Here is a 22,944-nt window from a genome sequence, read left to right as displayed (position 1 = left end):
AATCCAGGTTTATGCCACAAATACTTGTATTAAATAAGTTTTAAAGTAATAATTCTTTATTACTTTAATAATAAAGTGATTATTATAGTTATTAGTATATTATTAGTATAATATAATATTATTAGCATAATAAAACAATTCTTTATTACTTTATTATTAAATCAGTAGCAATTATGAAACAGGTCAACAGGTAGTTGTGCATCTAAATCTGATATAATATTAAAAAATAGAGAAATCTGTTCTTGTGTTTTGGGGAACATCAAACCCGGGACCTAAGGAAATCGCGGGGATATGGATTCCTTCTCAACAAGATGCACACGAGAGTTTTTCGTTGTCGTTTCTTTCCTTCGGGGGCTGGGGGGTGGGGAGGGAAGGACCACGACTAGATTAAGTTCCTTCAAGCAAAGTGTGGAAAAAAAAAAAAAAGAACGAAACCAAATGGGAATTCTAAGATAAAGGTGGCAGGACAGGAATTTCGAAAGGATGCCACACAGTCTGAAACGCACCCGCTGCCTGCTGATAAGCCGGTCCTGTTTCTATTTACTTTTCTGAATAACTGAAAAGCAGTGAAACCCGACTAGCTGGCTCTCGGCAGAGCCCGTGACTGATTGGAAGAGAACAGAGCTCGGGGCATTTCTCAGGGAAACGGACCCCAGGCCCTTCCCCTGAGGCCACAGCCGCGGCCCCTCCGGCGATGCCCCGCCGCCCGAGGTCTGCCCGGGCGGGTCTGGCTTCTGGGCCTGCAGACCTGCTGTGAAAACAGCCAAACCGTGTGTCCACCGCCTCCAGCGTCATCACCTGGAGCCTTACTTCTGTCCATTAATAAACAGGACGTGGACTGCCTAAAATACATGGAAATGGCACTTTATTTAGGTTGACATTAACCTGCGACCAAAGATACCTTCAGCAAAAATAGCAGAAGGGAAAGGAGGCATGAGAACACTCGCAGAAACAGAGGCCAAGTGTCAGTCCGTGTCCATACGGACATTTCCTAGGCCGGAGAGCGGGGCGCTGGGGGCCTTGAGTTCTCCTCTGAAAATATGACACTCGTAACCTCGGAACCGTGTCCCAAAATAGGGCCTGGGCCCCACAGCGGATCCCTGGACTGGCGAAATCTGAGCTGGGTGCTTCCACGGCCCTGCTGGAGCGCGTCCTGCAGACCTACTGCCATCCACCCAGGGTGCGGAGCTAGGAGCCAAGCCAGGCCCACTTCCCCAACGCCAGGATATCGAGAGCGTAAACAAGGAACGGTGGCTGCAGGAACAGGGGAAAACAAGGCTCTGGGCAACCAAGGCCACGCTGGGTGTCACTACTCCATCCACACCGCGGTTCCCAGGACAGGAGGCCTTAGGTCTCTAACCCTGTGCAAGGGAGAAGGGGGGCGGGGAGGGAGAGGAGAGCCGTCTTCCCTCATGTCCGGGCCCAGGTCCAGTTGCCGGCCACTCTCTTCCTGCTGCAAGGGCACCTAGTTTGGGCCCTGTCTTTGGCTGGCACCTGCCACAGCTCTTTTATCTGGTTGTTCGTGGTGGGTGGAGGCTTGCCCAGGACATCTGCACCCGCATGGCTGGCCCCCAGGGGTGGAGCCTGGTTGGGATGGGTCCTACAGTCCGTCCCGCTTTAAGAGAAAGAACTCAAGAGCAGCAAAGCAGGTCACACGCAGATGTGGAGCAACACAGGTGGCCCGAAGGGTGCAGCCTCAATGCAGAAAAGGTGAAGGGGCAGGTGGGCCTTTCCACCCAGCAAGCCTCTGCCCCCGGCCCTGCTCTGAGTTCATCCTGGCCACCAGCCCCCACTGGGCCTCACCGGGATTCACCAGCCCCCACCTGGACCCACCTGTCCCCACCAGCCCCCACTAGGCCCCACCTGGACCCGCCAGGCCCCACCAGGCCCCACCAGGCCCCACCTGGCCCCACCAGGCCCCACCTGGACCCACCTGGCCTCACCAGGCCCCACCGGGCCCCACCAGCCCCCACCCAGCCCCACCGGGATTCACCAGCCCCCACCTGGCCCCACTGGCCCCCACCCAGTCCCACCAGGCCCTACCCAGCCCCCACCTCGCCCCACCAGCCCCCACCACCCCCACCCGCAGGAACCTCCCTCCCCCGCAGTCAGAGCCCCCACCTTGCAGGAGCAAGACGACCCTCACAGAGTCAGAGGGGCCAGCGCCAGTCCTTTCACTCTGACCTGGTGGGAATTACCCCCCGGACAGATGAGGAGCAGGTGGGCGCAAGACCTCAAAGTAAGGAAGCCGTTCCTGCTCACCAGTGACCGAGTATCGGGGGGAGTGAGTCGTGGGACAGCTCAAGTCCCAGCCCAGCTGAGGTCCCAGGAGCCGCGCAGACGACGACACAGCCAGGTCTGCAGCCCAGGGATTCTCTCCCTCTCCCCCTGCCCCTCATGCACACGCGCTTGCTCTCTCAAATAAATAAGTAAATCTTAAAACAAAACAAAAGGCTGCCCGTACCTGTAAAACGGAAGGGGAGTGCTACTCCCAGGTGAGGACCGGGCAGGTGGACGCACCGGGAAACAAGCAGCGTTCACAGGGAGGCCGGCAGCTTGCTCTGTAAGCTCCCCGCCCACCCGGCTCCCATCCCAGGAGCAGCCAGCGCCCTCTGAGGGGGCTCCCTCTTGAAGTCTGAACCCCCAGGACAGAGCTGCAGTCTCGGGGCCTGGTCTGTGCAGGCTGTTCACCCAGCGCCTGAGCCGGGCCTGCAGCGGGGCGGCTCGGGCCCGGACGAACCCCCTGCAGTTCCCACCAACTCCGGCCGGGCCGGTTGCTTCTTTCAAATCAAAGAGCACAAGGGATGGTGCAGAATGCCCCTCAGCACGCCCCTTCCCGGGCTCCGGAAGCCCCATCCGACCCCGGCCGCCCGGCGGGCCTCCACGTGGGCCTCAGCAAAGTGACTTGCAGCCCTATCACGGCCCTTGAAAGTTAAGACGTGATCCTCAGCTTAGGTCTAACCTGTGGCTAAGGAACACACATTTTAAGCCAAGCGGTGCACCGCCCTCCGTCGTCGTCAGGGCAAGCCACCCACCGACCGCATTCCCCGCGGCCTTCCACAGTGACACGAGAACCGCTGAAAGCCTGCAAGCCTGATAATTTTCGAAAAATAAATTCGCCTGAGGATGTTGAAAAATAAACTCCCCTAAGACCAGCAGCTGAAGGCATGTTGGGCTTTGCTCATCTCTGTGCATGCAAACCACGTGCCCTAGAGTCTCCGAACCCCTGGAAACAGGAGAGGCTCTCATATGAAATCATGCCACGCATCTGCACAGGGTGGTCGCTGGCTTTTGAAATCTTAAACGTGGCATTACTCAAAAATACAGTGTTGTCCTATTTTCTCCAGGAAAAGAGCCCTTTCGAGGGGGCTGTTCCAGAAGCTGCCTCTACGTCAGGAACCGCAGCATGTTGGTCCTGAGAACGGAGGGTGTGTTAGGATAGAGCGTTACTCGGGGATTACAGGGCGATAGTTACGTGGCGTTTCAGGTAATGAGCCACCGGTCCCCAAGAAGGATGCAAGTCCTCCCAGCTTCGAGGTTCATCTTCTGTTGCAAAGACAACTGGTCAGCTGAGGCCTGGAGACCCAGCCCAGGAAGGGGGGCTGATGTCATAGGCGGCTTTGTTGACACCTCCGGTGTGGGAGGACACGGCCGTCCCCGCGGGTAGCACAGGGAATGCAGCGGGAGCAGGACGTGCCACCCAAGCTGAATGACCGAGTTGACCGGGGACAGTGACAGGGAGGGCCCCGGGCCCCGTCCCCCCGCCCAGCTTGGCGGGCAGGCTTCCCCAGCAGGGACGTCTATGCGGTCGTGAGCGGCCGGCTTGGAGTGTGCGGAGGCCCTCGGAGTTCAGCTTGGTCACCTGTCGCTGCTGGATCAAACGCAAGTGCCAAGGAAAGCCCCTCTCACAAGAGGTGCGCGGGTTTGTCATCTTCCCCGTAAAAGTCCCTTTGCTGCGGTTCAAGGTAGCCCCGGGGCAGGCCAGTGGCGACCTATGCCAGGTGATGCTTCACCTGCCAGCTCTGACCGAAGCAGAGGCCCCCAGCTCAGCCTTCTGGAAGCTTTTCTTCTCCTTGGGGGAAGAAAAAAAAAATTCTCCTTTTCTTGTAATTTTCACAAAAGCGGAGCAGAGTGGATCCTGGAGGCTGCCACGTGGGCATGGCCAGCCGGTGGGACGCTAGCAAGCACGGCCCTTGTCACCAAGACGGTCACTGGGCCGGGCTGCAAGGTGCACCCTCCCCCTCCCAGCTACACGCGCACCACAGCCCCTTACAAACACGAACAATCGTGCTGCTGTCGAGTATGCACCAGCCACGATCTTTTTTTTTTTTTTTTTTTGTGCATTTGCAACACAACCCGTCGGCTCGGGGGTGTCTCCAACGACCATCAGCCCCCCCCACCCTAGCCAGCATGCACCAGGCCAGCACCCTGATTCTGTGCTGCTGATGCTCACCCGCGTCCTGAAACCTGCCCTTCCCTCTGCGGTGAGGCTGTGGTGACACCTGTCATTCCCTGGCCCCTTTGCCTCCTCCCTAACCACCCGGCTCGGGAAATCCTCCTTTCAGGAACGGTCCCCCAGGGAGAGGACGCCTCGCCCCGTCCTGGCCGCCCCTCCCCCCGGGGGCACCCCCACCCAGGCACGCCCTGGACCTGCCCCCCCCACCGTTCATGTCTTGAGGAATGTTAGTGACACGCAGATTATTAGAGTCATGTTATGTTATGATTAAATAAACTACATTGGAGGGGACACCTGGGTGGCTCAGTTGGCTAAGCATCCGACTCTCGGCTGGGGCTCAGGTCATGCGCTCATGAGACACGAGACTGAGCCCTGCGTGGGGTTTCACACTCAGCCCAGAGTCTGCAGGAGGTTCTCTCTCTCTCTCCCTCTGTCCCTCCCCCCTACTCATGCTTTAAATAAATTAATAAACTCTTTAAAAAATAAAAATAAACCGCCTTGGAAATGAAGGCAACACGTACTCAGCACCGACCACTTCCTAACTGTTTCACTGTTGTCTATGCCCTCGCGGTTACTTCCAGCTACGGCGTCTGTGGGGGAAGCAACCCTACACGAGGGACTGGCACGAAGTCCTCCCAGCCCTGCCTTCCGACCTCGTGCCCGGAGCTGGGAAATGGCCACCCTGTTTTCACTTCGTCGCTTTGTTGATTGTCTGGATCAGGGCTCAGCAAACATCTTCCATAAACAGCGACAGTAACCATCCTACGCCTTGTGGGCCATTCGGTCTCTGTTGCAACAGCTGAGCTCGCCGTCTTAGCCCGGGAACGGCGCGCCAATGAGCGCACTTGTGCTCCAATAAAAATCCCAGATACGGACTCTGGACTTGCACTTTCATATACTTTTCGTATGTTGCGAAATATTGCTCTTTTGGTTTTTTTTTAATAAAGCAAAGAAAATTGAAAGTCATCCTTAGATGACAGGCTGTCCCCAAACCGGATCTGCTCTGCTGGCCTGCTGGCCAATCCTCCTGGTCCAGACTCAAGGAGTGACGGAGACCACCTTCAGGATGATATACTGGCCTTAGCAGGGGGGTCGTGTCTGTGGGCACCGCATCGTGAACGGCATAAAAAACCCAGGAGATGGCAGGTTCATACACTGTGTTGTGCTCCGCAAGGAGGTCTTACGTCTCCGAGAGAACTGGAAGCTCCAACTTCCCCAGCCATACTTTTGTCTTCCTTGTTGAAACATCCATCAATGTTCACCCAATCCTGCACCTGCCATCGAGGCCACTGCAGAGCGTCCATGGGGTCGTGAGTTAATGGGGGCAGCCGTGATCATGGGCTGGCTTCATGCGATTCACATTATGAGGGAAGCCCTAACATCCGTTATAGGAGTAAAATTTGTAATAAAACTATCACTTCTTCAGAGACTTGCTGCCTCACCCCAGAGGATCCTGACTGTTGGCTCACGTGAAGGGGGCTTGCTGCCCACCCCTTCCAGCACATTCCAGAGAACGGGGGCTGAGTGTGCCCTTGCCCCAGAAAAGTGCCCCATAAATGTCCACCTGGTGTCCAGGCTGCACAGCAAACGAGCACACGAATGAGCAAGCGAATGTCCGCCTGTCCTCCAGGAACTACACTGAGCCTCTCATCTTTCAGGAATAATCAAGAGATAACCAAACCCCGGTCGCGAATGTGGTGCTTCAACAGTTTCGGTGAATTCTCAACACATCCGTTCAATAACAAAAGCGAGTACATTGCACGCAAAGTTCAAAAAATAATTCCACCGGTAAGGTTTTCTGCGTGTGACCCAGGGCGATCTCGTGTCTGAGCTCATTGGGACCTGAGTGCGAACGCCTGGGCCCGCGGGAGCCCCTGCGATTACAGCACAAGCCACCAAGAAACACGCAGCTCACGCTCTCAGGGGCATTTCCATTACTTCTTTTCTTTTCTTTTCTTTTTTTTTTTTTTTTTTAAGATTTTATTTATTTATTCACGAGAGACACAAAGAGAGACAGAGAGAGGCAGAGACACCGGCAGAGGGAGAAGCAGGCTCCATGCAGGGAGCCCGACGCGGGACTCGATCCCGTGTCTCCAGGATCATGCCCTGGGCTGAAGGCGGCACTAAACCCGCTGAGCCACCCGGGCTGCCCAGCTTCTTATTTGCATCATAAGTACCTGGCTCCCCCTCCAGGCGCAGAGAAATAAACTAATGTCCTATCTTCAAAAACGATGATAATATCACGTAAAAATAAATACGCAATTAAGAGAAGTTTTAGGAAAGGGAAGTCTGCACGCCTAACAGACGAACTAAGAAGTATGGAAAGCAGAGCAAGCTCCGGCCCAGGACTCGGGCAGTCACGCTGCCAGGTATAAATATTTCCTCGTGCCACACGTTTCTAGGAAGATAACAGCACTAAGAAGCCTCACGCTCCGCGTTCCACCCTATAACGTCCCGCGGTTCTTCAGGGACTAACTCCCTCACGTGGGATGCAACAGGCTGTCCTGGCTGGATTCGTTTCCGCATTGAATAGTGTAAAGAAGATGCCAGAAAGTTCCAGAGCTTTCTACACTGGGCAGCTGTAGGAAACTGGGCCGGCCGCTGACGCTCTTCGCCTCCAATGCCTCACCGGTCAAACCACTCGGTGCCTGTGTCAGGGTCACCTACTCTTGTCGCTTAATTACCTTAAGGTTCTAAGATCCACAAACAAACAGAAAGTGCATTTGGGACCTGAACACAGCTAGAAACCTTTGCAGGACCTGAGCTGGTGTGTCCTGTAAGTGCTGGTGGTTGCCCTCCATGCCACACGCACATGGAGCTGACACCTTTGCCGCCTGCGCTCAGGCCCGAGCCAGGGAGGGGGCCGCGCCCCTAACTCGCTCCGGGACTCCCCATCCCAGGGCTTTCCCAGGCGCCTCCAGTCCAGCAGGCCTTGTCTGACGCTGACACGAACGCCTCCGGGTGCCCAAGTCCGGGGGGTCAGGGAGGCCCTGCCCGCAGGAGGCGCTGCTGGAAGCGGCCAGAGCACACGGGTGCCGGGGTGAAGGCCCGCAGGGGGCACCGGGGCCAGACCTGGGGTGTGCCGCACGGGCGGGCAGGTGGTTCCCCTCGTCCTACTGAGGACAGGCGGGTAAGACGGCCACAAGCGACATAAAGACCCAGAAGCGGGCCCGGCGGGGCGGGGTCTGTCTAGACGCTGTGCCCTGAGTGTGAAATGGCCCGTCCCCCCGTCGGACGGACGCTGGTGGGGGCAGAGGGACAGGCAGAGGCACAGGCCTGGGGCTCATGGCTCTGCTCGGGCTCCCGGGCTGCCCGCGTGGGGCTCCAGCGCTCACACCGGGTGACAGTGGCGCCGCCTCCCTCCTGGGGTCGTGAGCATGACACGCGCGAAGCCTGCAAGCCGCTGGCCACGAACGTCAGCTGTCCTCGGGGATGAGCTGGAAAGCTAAATCGGGGGCTCGTCGTACGACGTCCACGACCGGCAGGAGGACGCGGCAGAGACCATCATGCAGGGACCCGGGCTCAGCGGGCTCCATCCACTTCTGCAGAAATACCCAGTGTGGACGGCTGCGCTTCCAGGCTTTCCCCGCACCCTGGGAGCCTGTGTGTGCACGTGCGCGTGAGTGTGGGTGGGAGCGCCCGTGCGTTCTTCTGCTCGGGAAGTGCAGGAGTAAAACCACCACCCGAGGGGGGCCGCTGAACAGAATCTTCCAGAGCTGCCAGGCGGGGTGCAGAGCAACCCTCACCCCACCGGGAAGCTGACCGTGGCCAGTGGACTCCCCCCAGAGGGGACCAGAGACACCTGGTTGTGTGCTTGGGATCTGCCAGCGTTGAAGAAAAGCACACCAGACGGTTTAGGGCACAGTTTTGCTTCGATTCCCAAAAGAAATGCTGGTTTCTGCGGGCATCACCTTGTCCCGCAGAGCAGCCCAGGGCCAAGCCTGCCCCCGGGTAAGGGAGAGGAGACCCTCCCTTTTCCAACCACGGGCTTGTGCCCCGGTGACCCCACACCTGCGCCCCCACCTGTTCACCTGCCCGGCACCTGATGGGGCTGCGGACTCGCACAGACGTGAGCTGAGGCCGTCACAGGGCTTGTCCCCTTTGGCACGGGGTCCCATCTCGGTTGCCTGTTCCCTCCTGCCGACGGTACAGAGTCCTGGGCTTCGAATTCAGGACAGAGAGCTTGGGTGTGTGCACACACCATCAAAGTCAGGGCGGGAATATTCCTCAGCCAACAAAAAAGATGAAATCTTACCATTTACCTGGACATGGACAGAACTGGAGGGTATGATGCTGACTGAAATAAGTCACTCAGAGAAAGACAATTATCACACGGTCTCCCTCGTATGAGGACTATAAGACGCAGCACGGAGGATCACAGGGGAAGAGAGGGATAAAAGGAATGGGAGGAAGTCAGAGAGGGAGATAAACCATAAGAGACTCTAAAGTCTAGGAAACAAGTAGGGTCGCTGGAGAGGAGGGAGTGGGAGGATGGGGTCACCAGTGACGGGCATTAAGGAGGGCACGCGATGTGATGCGCCCTGGGTGTTACATTACATACGACTGATGGATCACTGACCTCAACCCCTGAAACTAATAATACACTCTATGTTAATTAGATAAAATTTAAATGAATTTTTAAAAAGTCAGGTTTGGGGTATTCTTCAAACAACGTTCGGCACACAGACACCGTGCTCCATGCCAAGTGCAAGAAAACACTCCACGCCCGACGGGATCATTGGGAAAACTGGGCGGAGGGCACACAGGACCGCTCTGGGCTCTTCCAAACTGGCCGGGAACTCTTCTCAATCAACAAAGAGCAGACCAGGGGAGGCAGCGGCGACTGGGGCAACGCTTTTCTCAGGGGGTGGCCACGGGGTCCCGGTGCACCCGGCCCCGCAAGGTGCTCCGCGAGCTACATCCCTGCACCTCTGGCCGTGCTGCGCCCGCTGTGGGGGCTGCCCTGGGAAGAGGGCCTGTCCGGGATGCCCACCCCTCAAACAGGACCCTGGCGCCGGAGGAAACAGAAAGCCAAGCCCCGCTGACACCCGAGAAGCTGCGGCCCGGACCACACGCCCGCTTCGCCCAGCGCCCACGGCCGAGGCTCCGTTCGCGCTCACCCTCCGCCCTCCACACCTCGCACCATCCATGGACACAGTAACTCTGGTTCTTTCCAATGCTTCCTGGTTTCTGGACTTGGCCCTGTGACAGCCACTGACACAGCCACTCCGGTGTCCCACGTCCTGAACCTGGCGACCGCAAAACCTTGTGGGTGCTTCTCCCAGGCCTGGTGCTGGGGACCCTGCTCTGAGGCACCACCGGCACCTCTCGGTCCCACGGCCTCCCCGCGGCTGCAGAGCCAGGCACAGATGACGGCCCACTCGCGCTCCATCCCCCGAGGACCCCACCCCTGCAGCCCTCAGCGGCTGCCTTCCGCCCAGCAGGGCCTGTCAGGCCTCGCTATGCCCCCCGGGAAGGCCAGGAGGGGCCACGCAAACCCCACCCAAGAGGCAAGGCTCCATCTCCCTGAGGCTTTGCCTCCTTCCTCCCCAGCTTCCCACGTGTGGCCTCGCCCTACCCCGGCTCACTGGCTGGGGCCGCCCTGTCCTCTCTGTCCACACTCCTCCCTCTGGAAGGGGAAGCTTCCCGAAAGAGCAGCCAGTCACTCACTGCCCTGGCTCCACCAGAACCCCTGCCCCCAGAGCCAGCTTCCACCTCCAGGCCCCAACTGCCCCCACCGGCTTCCACGGGCCTCCCTGCCTCTCTTCCCGCCCGTCCTCCTCTGTCCTCACCGTGACCAGCGTCCACACCTCCGGGCTCTCAGGGACCACGTTCCTCTGCCTGCAGGTGCCCTGCAAGCCCAGTGGAGACCTCAGCTCCACCTACAAACCATCTCATAGCCTTTCTTAAGCCCTGTGCCCCAGCCCCCACCCCTGCCAAACTTAGAAGTAATTCCTGCAACCTCGCCAGGGCGATTCCAATTTGGGGGTCCCGAATGCTTTGTCCCTGTGCTGATCTCATCCCCTCCCGGGCAGTGTATGCTTTTGTCCCCAGACAGACTCTGGAGCCACCAGGAGCTGCTGGCAGCTAGTGCTGATGAAAACCTGGGCTCAAGCCCAGGGAACGGATGCCATCCACAGGGGGAAAGACAGACAGAGAATATAAAATTTCAAATGCAACTTCACACATTCCATCAACACGTATTAGAAATTTGCTGGGTGGCTCAGCTGGTTAAGCCTCCGAGTCCTGAGGTCAGCTCGGGTCGTGGTCTCGGGGTCCTCAGTGCGGGGTCAGCTTCAGGTCCCCAGTCTTCAGGTCCCACAGGTCTCCCCCCTGTGCCTGCCCCCACATGCACACACGCTCTCAATCAATCATCAATCAATCAAATCTTTTAAAGAATGTACGACCTTCCCGGGACTCTGTGACATACATCGTCGCATCATCGATGGTCCCATCAACAAGCCAACGGTCCAGTAGATGTGACCAGATATACGGCGAAGGAGAGCACATGGTTAAGTGACGTGAACTATAAAGAGCCCCCGGCGAAAACCATAAAGCACTTCTCGAATGTTGGTACTTTGAACTGTGATTACCGACGCTGTGCGGTTATGGAAAACGAAGTCAGGGAAGAGACGAAGCCCGCCTTGGGGGCACCTGACAGTTTTGCAAGGGGATTACCTTAGTCCAAGGAACACATCTTCTAAAGACTCGATTTTCAACGCGGCAAAGGTCGGTGCAGACGCAAAATCAGACCTCGATGAAGGAGACCACGTGGCCCTTCTGTGTCACTGGCCTTGACGCGGAGAGGACTAAAAGTGCCCCGGAGCAGCATTTGGAAGATGTTCCCCACTTCTTTTCTTCACTTCGTCCATTCAAAATGAAGAAAAATAAACAAACTTCCTTCCCTTCCTCTATTCTTGCAGAAAAGCAAGTTAAGCCTCGAGATTTCCTGCCTGGAGCCGGAGGAGCGCGCCATCCGGAGAGCACCTTCCTGGGCGCCGGCCGGGGGGGTGTCGGTGCTGGCGCTCAGGACCCCGGCGGCCCCGGCCAGCCCTGCGGCGTCCCCACGCCCAATAGAAACGTCGCTCCTTGTCTGCAGGCCCCAGGTGGCAAAGCAGTCCCCTCCCGGCCAGCGCCTCTGGCTGCCCCGGACCCGCCGGCCAGGCCTGCCCTGCCACCTGCCCCCCTGGGTCACGCCCCGAAGCTCCTGCGGTGGCTCAGCTGCTGCCCTGGGAGGGCAGGACGGGGCGAGGGTCGGAGCACGGCCACACCGCCTGTTGCATCGCCGCGATCACCGGCGTCCGGGGCTCACTAGGAAAGTCTCACCAGGGAAAAGCCCGTCAGGTCTCGGGGCGGCTCTTCCACGAGGTCCTCGACCCCATCTCGGTCTCCATTACCTACATACAGCTCGTCTTGCAGGCTTCTTCCGAGGTTTGGGACAAAAGGGCTTATTTTATGCAGGCGGCTTATTTGCATGTCTCTACACTGTGAAATGCTACGAGGCCAATTCGGCTGTGCCCCCCCGAAACCCCCCGGGAAGCCGGCGGAGGATCACCCAGGTTTTCACCCCGGAGTTCTTCGTGCCCGTGACCCTGGAGGGCAGGGCTGGGCTGGGACCCAGCTCCCCTCGCATTCCCTCCGTGCAGGTGCCGCTCAGGGCACTCCCTTCTCAGCACCTCATCTAATCCTCCCACCGGGACGAGCCAGGTATGTGGAAACGGAGAACCACGTCCCCCCCTCTGCTCCGTGCGTAGCCTCACAAAGACTTATTTCCTGCAAACACGCTCGTGCATCCTTCATACACGGTCTTTTCCTCCATTTCAAGGCAAAAGGGATGTCCCTCGCGCCGCCGCCCCCGCCCCCCATTCATCCTAAAGGACGGCAGGCATCCCACGGAGGACACTGATCCTCCTCCTGCGGATCCTGCTCCTGGGGCAGGTGAAGAGCCGGCGGGAAGGAGGGACTTCACTTCCGAGGAGGCATCCATGGGTCCTGCCCGTGGGTCTGTCGAGCAGAGTGCGAGGTTCCAGCCACGTGGAGAGGAGGTGGCGCGAGTGCGTAGGGGGCGCCGAGCGAGGCGGTCCCGTGATGTTCTGTGGGGTTCTGAGTCCCAACCGCACAGGCTCGTGGGAGCACTTGCAACGCCAAGATGCTAATGGGCCGCTGCCCACAGCACGTGGCACAGAGCGAGCCGTCCACTGACCCCGACGATCACTATTACTTAACAAGGATGGGACCGTCGAGCTTTGTTAACGGTTCTTTGTTGTCGCCGTTGCTAAACTGTAGTCACCTGCACGGTTAAGCCCCCCCGCCCCCCCCGCCCCCACACCCTCCATCCCACTTTGGGTCTCTAGGAATCTGACTGCAGTAGGGACCTCGGGCGCCTAGAATCACTCCATATCTGTCTTTTTGTGACCAGCGTATGTCACTCAGCACAACGTCCTCAAGGCTCACCCGTGATGTGAGCATGTGTCAGAATTTCCCTCCTTTCCAAGCTAAGCAACCTCCTCCTGCATGGAGATGTCACATTTTACTTGCATGCATTTTGCGTTTTACATTTTACTTGTCTGGGGGACACTCATGTGGCCTCCCCCTCTCGGCTGCTGTGAATTAAAAGGTGGCTCTGAGTGTGACAAAAATGAGAAGCTCTCTGAAGGTCCAAACATCTGGGGCAGACACATGAGGACAGGACGCTGGGACAGGGCCCCATCCCCACGGCCACAGGGAGGGTAGGAGCATGCAGACGCCAGCCAGAGCGGAGGACCAGGACGCCCCCAAACCAGACGCTCAGAGACGACCCGACCCCAGCCCTGGACGGTCACAACCGGGGAGTGAAGCGTGGAAGGGGCAGCAGGACAAGCCAAGAGCTGAGAGCCACAAGTCCCAAGGCCAGCAAAGCGCCACGACGGCCTCAGGGGGAGGAGGAGCGACAGCTCAGATGTCCCCAGAGCGCGGCAGGGGGCGGAGATCCGGGGAGCCCACCTTCACCGCCCCCTGCTCAGGGTCAGGGTGGGCTGGCTGCCCTGGTCCAGCCCGGGGGGGGGGGGTCCCTACCCACGTGCCACCCCGCCCCCTCGACAAACAGAACCCGCTGGACCTCACTGGGCTGCTCTCCTGAGAACCCGGGCTTCTACCGCACGGTCGGTTCCTGTCTGGGGCGCTCACAGTGGGGACCACCAGGGGACCTGCTGAAGGCGACACATTTGCAGAAATCAGACACTAAACGAAAGCCGCCTGGAGACTTAGCTGGCGCGACAAGCTCCTGGCCAGTCACTCCCAGGGGAGAGTCTTTTGCTCTTCACGCCTAAGCGGACCCGGCAGACACGCAGGACGTTTTGCTGGTGGCCGTCTGCCTCTGCACAAGTGGCAGCTAGCAAGACGGAGGCCGGACGCTAGAAGGGAGACGAGGACTCGCCTCGCCTCGCGTGGGGCAGCCCATCCAAGTGCGCTCATCAACCCAGCGCGGCCCGAGCCTGTGCCCAGCACAGCTCCCCCGGCGCCTCGGCGGGGGCCACACCCCGGGCAGCATCGCGCCTTTGGGACTCGGTGCCTTGCGGCCGGCTGGTGCCTTCGAGCATCTCCTGAGTTCTGCAGCGCACGCGCCCTCCACTCGTCAGGCGGGGGCATCCCCTCCCTTTTGCTTCCTGCCTGCCACGCTGTCACGGGCCCGCACCCCAGACATCGGGCCGCCACGGGGGCGAGCCTCCCAACCCCACCCTGCACTGCGCGGGGGCCCCGGGGAGCTGGGACGTCCGCCTCTTTCCGAGCCCCGGCCTCGTCGGCGACGCCGTCTCTTCCTCTTACCCGGCGGGATCGTGTTCTCTCCTCCCTCTCAACTATCAAGACCAGCCTTCCGCATGGGATCGCCTTCAGGATCTTTCTAGCAAAGTAGAAATGACAGATAAGACTATACCTCCCCAGGCACAGCTCTGGAGCGAAAAGGAAATAGGAATTAAATTTTTTTTTTGATTCTAAACTTTGAGAAACAAAACCTGGTTGGTTGGTTGGTTGGTTGGAAGAAATGGTGGCTTTTTCTATATATATATATATATATTTTTTTTTTTTTTGGAGAAAAGTGCACACAGGTGGATGGCTGGACAGGCCGGGGCAGGCAGCCTCAAGGCATGTCCATGACGTAGGCCATAGAGGACGAGGCTGGCTATTCCATCTCCTAACAAAACTAGGGCATTTCTGAGGCCGTGGGTGTCTTTCCCCTTGACTCATTCGTGGTGGATTATTAAAGCTCTGAGTCACTCTGGCAAATAACCGGCTAGGGCGGTTCTGGCTGTAATGGAGTTGGCTGAAATTGCTGCAAGGCAGACTGGTCCTTTGAATTACTACTGACATAAGACCAAGAGGGTTTTTGTGTTTGAGGGTTTTTTCTGTTGTTTTTGAAGGCTTTGCACACAGCGCTATAACCTTAAGGCAAACAAACAGACAAGAATTTAACCTAAAGAATGAAGAGACTTTACTGCACAGCCTCCGTTTATGACATGGTTACTTTTGTCAAAACACACATATAAAGCAATAAGGCTCTACCCTCTGGGTTTATAACATGGATAAGTGCATTCCATGCATATATGTGTGTGTGTGTGTGTGTGTGTGTGTATGTGTATAATAAAATAAGACCCCTAATCTTATGGGGGAAACACAACCGAATAGGCACCCACATGAATAAAGAATGCTAAAAGCAGCGGGCAGGGGGGGATCTCTGGGTAGCTCAACAGTTTAGCACTTGCCTTCAGCCCGGGGCGTGATCCTGGAGACCCAGGATCGAGTCCTGTGTCGGGCTCCCTGCAGGGAGCCTGCTTCTCCCTCTGCCTCTCTCTCTCATGAATAAATAAATAAAATCTTTAAAAATAAAAAGATTAAATACTTAACTAAATAAATAAAAGCAGCGGGCCCGTGACCCACGGGCTTTGCAGTTCCTCCACGGACACCAGCAGGGCCTGGAGAAGACCTGGTCGGCACAGACTCTCACAAAACCCTGTGGGACAACCATCTGTTCTTTTCATTCACCCCCACATTCTGCTGGATGCATCGCACAAGATGGGAGGGCAGGAATCTAAAAATGTGTACCTTGAAAGCACATTTAATACACATGTGATCGATTGTTCTGTTTCACAAATTGGGAACAGGTGGTTCTTTAAAGATTATTTTCTGGTGACACAAAATATCTTCACTTGAGTGTGTATCCATCTAGCCTTCACTTACCCCCATCTCTATATCTAAACAGGAGCTTACAGTTAGAAGAACTAGAAAAGTATTTTTAAGCCCCACAAAGAATAATGGCCCTCGACACGAAATTGCTGCCAAGGGGTGAGGCTAGATCTCCAGGAGAAAATTATTCAACGCATTTCAAATCCTACAGAAGTATCTCAAAGTAAAGTTTAATTAATAGGGATTTTACGACCTTTGGAAATAACTCACTTTTCCGGCTGATTTCAGGAATCTCCCCAATGGTCTAAGATCTGCAAGATATGCTGGAATAAACTCACTCTGAATGCGTCCTTGTCTGAAATATATAGTATTTATTTATACAACTATGCTTTTATGCCTACCCAATACATCTAAATGGTGGAGCTTTTGAACCAATATATCTTATCCCCTTGGGACTGGCTTGAAGCAGATCCAGATAAAGACTCACGATGCCAGGCTGCTTCTGACAGGTGAGGCGGAGCGGAGGGAAGGACAGGTCCTTCCGGGGACTCCTGCATGGAATCACCTCCACGGGAACATGGGAGGGTCTGTGACCCTGAAAGCAGGGTTTTAGCGGTGTCTCCAAAAGCAGCATCTTTGCTACGGAAAGGCATGAATCAAAAACAACAAACAGACAAGAATCTACAACTAGCCCCCTGGCACGAACGCTCCCCGTCATCCCTCCTCCACCAGCCACAGGGCGAACAGAAGCCAGGAAACCTGACCGTGTAACCACTTTTCACTCAAGGAATCAGGTTTTAACCGAGGGTGGATCGAGGGATCCTCCAGTGAATTTTTCATTGATCCTTCAGTGACAGATCATATGAGTTATATCCTAAAAGATTTCCACGTCCCTCTTTTTACTTTATTCATTTATTTTTTAAAAGATTTTATTTATTTATTTATTCATGAGATACTCAGAGAGAGAAAGAGGCAGAGACACAGGCAGAGGGAGAAGCAGGCTCCCTGCAGGGAACCCGATGCGGAACTCGATCCTGGGACCCCGGGGTCACGCCCTGGGCCAAAGGAAGAAGCTCAATCCCTGGGCCCCCCGGGTGCCCCCACTCATCAGAATGTTAGCAACGGCTTCCTGGCACCGCTGCCGGCTGCACAGAAAATGCATCACAGCTGCTAAGAGACTAGATCTTAAAAGTTCTCACCACACAAGCTGTCATCGCGTGGAGCGATGGATGTTCACTTACGGGAGCAATCATTCGGCAATAAATACAGATTTCAAGTCATTACGTCGTGCACCAAAAACGAATGCAGGATCACATGCCAGTTGTATCCCAAACAGTAAAGTCCAAATAAAATAAAAAAGCAAAGCACGAAACAAATGCAGTGCAGAGCACCCCCTTCACCAACCTCCATGACCCGCGGCCTGACAAGGGCAAGCGTCCGCCCCATGCTAGATGAGTGTGCAGGTGGCAGGGATGGGGACACGCGTGAGAATTCCCCCCTCCCCCCAGTGGCTTTTACAGTGACCCAAGCAAAGCAGGTTTTGCCTACACATTTATCACTGCCAGTTGTGTCTGGGTTACTACAATCACATAATTTAGTCAAATATTCCATAAAGTGGAAATGAAAACAACTAATGTTTTCATGAAAACTTTGTAAAAGACTGTGGACCAATCTGATAAAGACTATTATCTTTATTTAAAAAGTGGTCTCAAGGAGTGCCTGGCTGGTTCGGCTAGTAGAGCATGCGACTCCTATTCTTGGGGGGCCTGAGTTCAATCCCCACGTTGGGCATAGAGCTTACGGAAAAAAATTTCTTCCAGGGGGGACACCTTGGTGGCTCAGTTGGTTAAGCTCTGACTCTTGATTTTGACTCCGGTCATGATCTCAGGGTCTTGAGATCGAGCCCCATTTCAGGCTCCAAGTTTGGTGCGGAGTCTGAATTTTCTCCCTCTTCCTCTGCCCCTCCCTCAACCTGCAATCTCTAAATAAATAAATAAATAAATAAATAAATAAATTACTTTAAAAAAAACTTTTTTTTTTTTAAATTTACCTTTTTTTTTTTTTTTTTTTTTAAAGGGATCTCAGGGTGGCTGGGTGGTGCAGACAGTGGAGAACATCCGAGTCTTGGTTTCGGCTTGGGTCATGGTCTCGGGCTCTTGGTACCGAGCCCCACCCACATCAGGCTCTGTGCTCCGCACAGAATCTGCTTGAGATTCTCTCTCCCTCTGACCCTCCAGCTCATTCTCTCCCTCAAATGAATAAATAAATCTTAAAAAAAAAAAAAAAAAAAGCTGTCTCAAATTAGTTGTGGATAAGGAAATCTTACAGACACAGTAGGAGAAACTGTCAAAAATGAGGAAGGACTGCCACGTGGGCGTGTGTGCAAGCACTTCTATATTATCTTGCACTTTAGGGAAACTGAGACTGACATTTCTAGTTCATGCATTAATGAGATGGTTCATAAAGATGCTTTCAAATGTTACAAGATGGACCTGTAGGCCTAGGCCAGATGCGCCTAAATGTATATTGAGGAAAGGTGAGGGGGCCTCCATGCAGACACAGCCCTGGAGGCACAGCTTGGTGGGTGCAGGCAGGCTGCACCACAGCCCCCCGGCCACCACCGCCGTCCCCGGCACCATGACAAACGAGTCCAGCAGCTCTCCTTGCCGTCAAGAAGGAGACACAGCACTGGCACATCTTAGAATGAAAACAACCCGTCCAGGTACGTATCATATTTATGATTCCCTACTAAACTTTTTAAAACAACTGACCACGCAGCTCCATACAAAAGAATGAAACTGGACCACTTTCTTACACCATACACAAAATTAAATTCAAAATGGATGGAAGACCTACATGTGAGGCCTGAAACCATAAAAATCCTAGAAGAGAACTCGGGCGGTAAGCCCTTGGATATCAGTCTAAGCAACATTTTTCTTTATTTTCTTTATCTTTTTTTATTTTTAAAGATTTTATTTATTTGAGAGAGAGAGAGAGAGATAGTGAGAGAGGGCATGAGTAGGGGCGAGGGGGCAGAGGGAGATGGAAAAGCAGACGCCCCCCTGAGCAGGGAGCCTGGAGCGGGGCTGGATCCCAGGACACTGGGATCATGACCTGAGCCCAAGGCAGATGCTGAACCCACTGAGCCACACAGGTGCCCAACATTTTTCTAGAAATGTTTCAGTAGGCAAAGAAAACAAAAGTAAAAATCAATGATTGGGACTATACCAAAATAAAAAGCTTTGGCACAGCCAACGAAAACCATCAACAAAATAAAAAAGGAGGGATCCCTGAGTGGCTCAGGGATTGAGCATCTGCCCTTGGCTCAGGGCGTGACCCCAGGGTCCTGGGCTCGAGTCCCGCATTGGGCTCCCTGCATGGAGCCTGCTTCTCCCTCCGCCTGTGTCTCTGCCTCTGTCTCTCTCTCTCTGTGTCTCTCATGTATAAATTAACAAAATCTTTTTAAAAAATAAAATAAATAAGGCAACCTGCCTTTATCTGTATTAGATATTTGCAAATGATATATCTGATAAGAGATTAATACCCAAGATATGGAAAGAATTTATACAATGTAACACCAAAAACAAAACAAAACAAAACAAAACAAACAAACCCCAAACAATGTGATTAAAAATTGGGCAGAAGACATGAATACACGTTTTTCCAAATAAGATCTACAGATGGCCAACAGACACATGAAAAGATCCTCAGCATCACGGATCTTCAGGGAAATACAGAAACAAGACCATAGTGTGATACTGCTTCACACCTGCCAGAATGGCTTTTATCAAGAAAACACAAGAAATAACAAGTGTTGGCGAGGGCGTGGAGAGAAAGGAGCCTGCGCGCACTATTGCTGGGAAAGCAAACTGGTGCAGCCACTGGGGGCAACAGTGTGGAGGTGCGTCAAAAACCACGTGTTGGGCGGATGTGAAGCGATCATGCTTTGATTTGCAAGTCCCTCATGGCTAATGGTGCTGAGCATCGTTTCGGGCCTGTCGGCCTGGGTATCCCTTCATTGAGAAACACCTGCAGAAATTCTTCAGCCATTTTTCAACGGCCGTTTCAGCGGCCATTTTATTTGTCTTTTTGATTGTTGAGTGGTTAGGAGTTCTCCATCTATTCCGGACACAAGTCTTTACCAAAGATACAATTTGGACATATTTTCCTTTATTCTGTGGGTCATCCTTTCACTTTTTTGAGGATGCTCTTTAAAGAACAGAAGTCTCTCACTTCTGTGAAATCCAATGTACCCGCCTGCTTTTGTCATTAGTACTTTCGGTGTCATTTCTACAAAGGCTTTGCCTAACCTACAGCCACACAGATCACGCCTCTGCTTTCCTCTAAGACCTTCATAGTTTTGGCTTACGTAGTTTTTTGTTTTTTTTTTTTTAATTTTTATTTATTTATGATAGTCACACACAGAGAGAGAGAGAGAGAGAGAGGCAGAGACATAGGCAGAAGGTGAAGCAGGCTCCATGCACCGGGAGCCCGACGTGGGATTTGATCCCGGGTCTCCAGAATCACGCCCTGGGCCAAAGGCAGGCGCTAAACCTCTGCGCCATCCAGAGATCCCGCTTACGTAGTTTTGAATCACTTAGAATTCGTTCTTACATGTGGTGTAAGCAAGGGATTCCTCTTCCTCCCTCTGTAAGTCAACATCCAGTCGTTCCGGCACCGTCGGCTGAAAAGAGGATTCTCTTCTTGTTGAACACACTTGGCACCCTTGTACAAAGTCAACTGAACATAAACATGAGGGTTTATTTCTGGACTCTGAATCCTGCCCCTTGTTCTAAGTCGATCCCGATGCCTGTACTATGCTCCCTCGAGGACTGTAGCTTTGAAGAACGGCCAGGCCATTTCTCAAAGTGGCTGTGACATGTTACGTTCCTATCAGCAAAGCACGAAGGTTTCTCCACGGCCTTGTTGTTTGCAAGTATGTAGACGAGAGAGAGAATTCATACTACTTGCGACCCCCTTCTCCCAGTCACGATGACTCAGTGCCCAATAATGTCGGGGGGGGGCAGTTTTCTCTTTTGTGTTCCCCGGAAACCTCGGCAACATCATTTCGGGATTACCACGCCAACCCGACGATCAACCATAATGGAACCAGGCCACCCTTGAATGTTCTTTGCCATTTACTTTGTGCTTGAAATATGTTCCTAAAGGTCGATCGTCACGACAACTCTGTTCCAAATTAGCCAGGAAAAAAGTCTTTCTTCTGGGTGTGGCTGTGTCACCAACTTTATACAGTTAGGTTCACGCGCTCATCTGCTTGTGGCCGACATTTCCATCTCCCTCTGGTTTTGTGATGCCAGTTGATTTTCTGAACGTGGTAGACAAGCTGTGGTTCAAAATCGAAGCCACAGAACAAGGCGCGCTCCAAAAACCTCAGTCCTATTTCTACGTCGGCCACATCATCCTTACACACCTCTGCCCTTCCTGTTCTCGATGTTATGTTTTTGCAAAAGAAGGCAAATGTAGGTGAATTCTCATTTCCCCTTCTGTCCTGCACAAAAGGGAGTTTTCCTCAACCGCGTCCATGTGAGCTTTGTCCTTCGACAACGGGCCCGGCAATCGCTGTGTGTCAGCTGCTGACGATGCTTCCCTCTCACGTGTTCGGCTGATGCAAAGTGATTTTAGGAGATAATGCAAGACCGTGACTAACATTTTCTGTACAAAAGGACAGGATGGGAGGCATACGACTTTTGGTGATTAATCTGTGGTCCTTCCATTACAAAACTGAGCATTATCTGTGTTAAATTGAGAACTAAATGGGAACCTGTAAATAAGGGAAAATATGCTATTGAGTCATAATAAACGGAAACTCAAACAAAAAAAATATCTATTCCATCTAGTCCGGCTTGACCTAAGCCAAATCAAAACAAACTCATCGTCCAAGCTTCAAACAAGACGCTAATGAGACCCGTGTGTGGTCCTGGAACACCTGTTGTTCTCTCCGTCCTCCTCATCCCATCTTCTTTGAGGTCATCAGGGGGGAAAATTCCTCTCTTCTTTTCTCCAACGCTCTTCTGGATTCGACTCTGCAACTAGAGTTGACCACCTAGAGTTCTCTGGAAAGTTCTCATGAGCCTGCCAGCCAGTGTGGTGTGATCTCCACGCTCCCTGACCCTGTCGTGACCACCACGGCCTGGAGATGGGGGCTCTGCAGGAGAACACCGACCCCCGGCTGGCTGCACTCAGTCTGTTTTCCTCTTCCTCCTCCTCATGATCATCCTCGGAACTTAGCACAGGGCCAGCAAATGTGGATGATTATCTCCGTCTTTGAGCAATATTTAAAAGCTCTAAGGGTTTTTTTTTAATATTTTATTTATTTATTCATGAGAGACAGAGAGAGAGGCAGAGACACAGGCAGAGGGAGAAGCAGGCTCTATTCAGGGAGCCCAACGGGGGACTCGATCCCAGAACCCCGGGGTCACGCCCTGAGCCGAGGGCAGATGCTCAACCCGAGCCACCCAGGCGTCCCGCTCTAAGTATATTTAAAAGGTTATTTCCTATAACTGACTTCAATCTTTATCCCTCCCCCCAACTTAGCACTTTTTAAGAAGTATTCTGTGAATAGTCCGAGCTGTTGGCCAAACATGCATTTTCCTAAAATGGCTCCTAAGAAACTAAAGTGCAGCCTCCCCGTAATGCCAGAATCAGTCTGAACACCGCGTCCTATCTCTGATCCTGCTGTTTACAAGAGGCCGACTCCTGTGCCTTAAAGTAAGGGTTATGTTTCATTTTGGGTTTTTTTTTTTTGGCGGGGGGAGGGAAGGGGCAGAGGGAGAGGGTGAGAGGAGAAGCCCAAGCAGACCCCACGCCCAGCATGGAGCCCTGGTGGGGCTCGATCTCATGACCCTGAGACCACGACCTGAGTGAACTCAAGTGTTAGATGCTTAAGCAACTGAGCCCCCCCCCCCAGGAGCCCCTGAAAAGACGTGTTTAAAGTGCAGTACGTAATGAGAAGAGGGATGCTCCCCGCCACCTGGTACCTTGGTTGTGAGGACCGCCTGCAGAAAGTCCGTACAGGGGCCTGAGATCCTGCTGAGGGCACGGTGCACATTCCAATGATTCACGTGGACTAGTGCACCTCGCTCTCTGGGGAGAGAGTCCAACAGCCGCCCTGGCCCTTTCCCGCGTCTCCTCTTTATTGTCTTGGTTAACGGATAACCACGCTGAAGAAATAAGAACAACTCGCGTCGCCCAGGGCCTCGCCTGTTTGTGGGTGAGCTAGTGGCCTTCCAACCTCAGGGCGCGTTGACCCCCGTGCAGATCTTCACTTCTGCGAGGCTGGAGTCTCAGGGCCGGACGTCTGGGCAGAT

The 22,944-nt window shown here is 54.0% G+C and overlaps 1 protein-coding gene and 1 long non-coding RNA gene across 3 annotated transcripts in view; one reads left to right on the top strand and one right to left on the bottom strand.

The window, feature by feature from the left end:
- Positions 1-22,690, bottom strand: part of LOC144293088 (protein cordon-bleu-like) — a 144,151-nt gene extending 121,461 nt beyond the window's left edge. Inside the window, exon 1 of the mRNA XM_077864165.1 lies at positions 22,615-22,690. Coding sequence (XP_077720291.1) covers positions 22,615-22,685 — 71 coding nt within the window. The 5' untranslated portion in view covers positions 22,686-22,690. The remainder of the gene's footprint in view (positions 1-22,614) is intronic.
- LOC144293089 (uncharacterized) lies at positions 3,650-5,331 on the top strand. 2 transcript variants are annotated; one of them, XR_013360590.1, is made up of 2 exons: positions 3,650-3,914; positions 5,038-5,331. It is a non-coding gene; the product is annotated as an uncharacterized LOC144293089 (long non-coding RNA). The 2 variants fall into 2 exon arrangements; XR_013360591.1 differs by having other exon boundaries at positions 3,650-3,922.
- Positions 22,691-22,944: the final 254 nt, after the last annotated feature.

The sequence above is a fragment of the Canis aureus genome, chromosome 21 (genome assembly GCF_053574225.1).
Source record: "Canis aureus isolate CA01 chromosome 21, VMU_Caureus_v.1.0, whole genome shotgun sequence".
Taxonomy (NCBI): Eukaryota; Metazoa; Chordata; class Mammalia; order Carnivora; family Canidae; genus Canis; species Canis aureus.
This window is presented reverse-complemented; position numbering and strand designations above follow the sequence as displayed.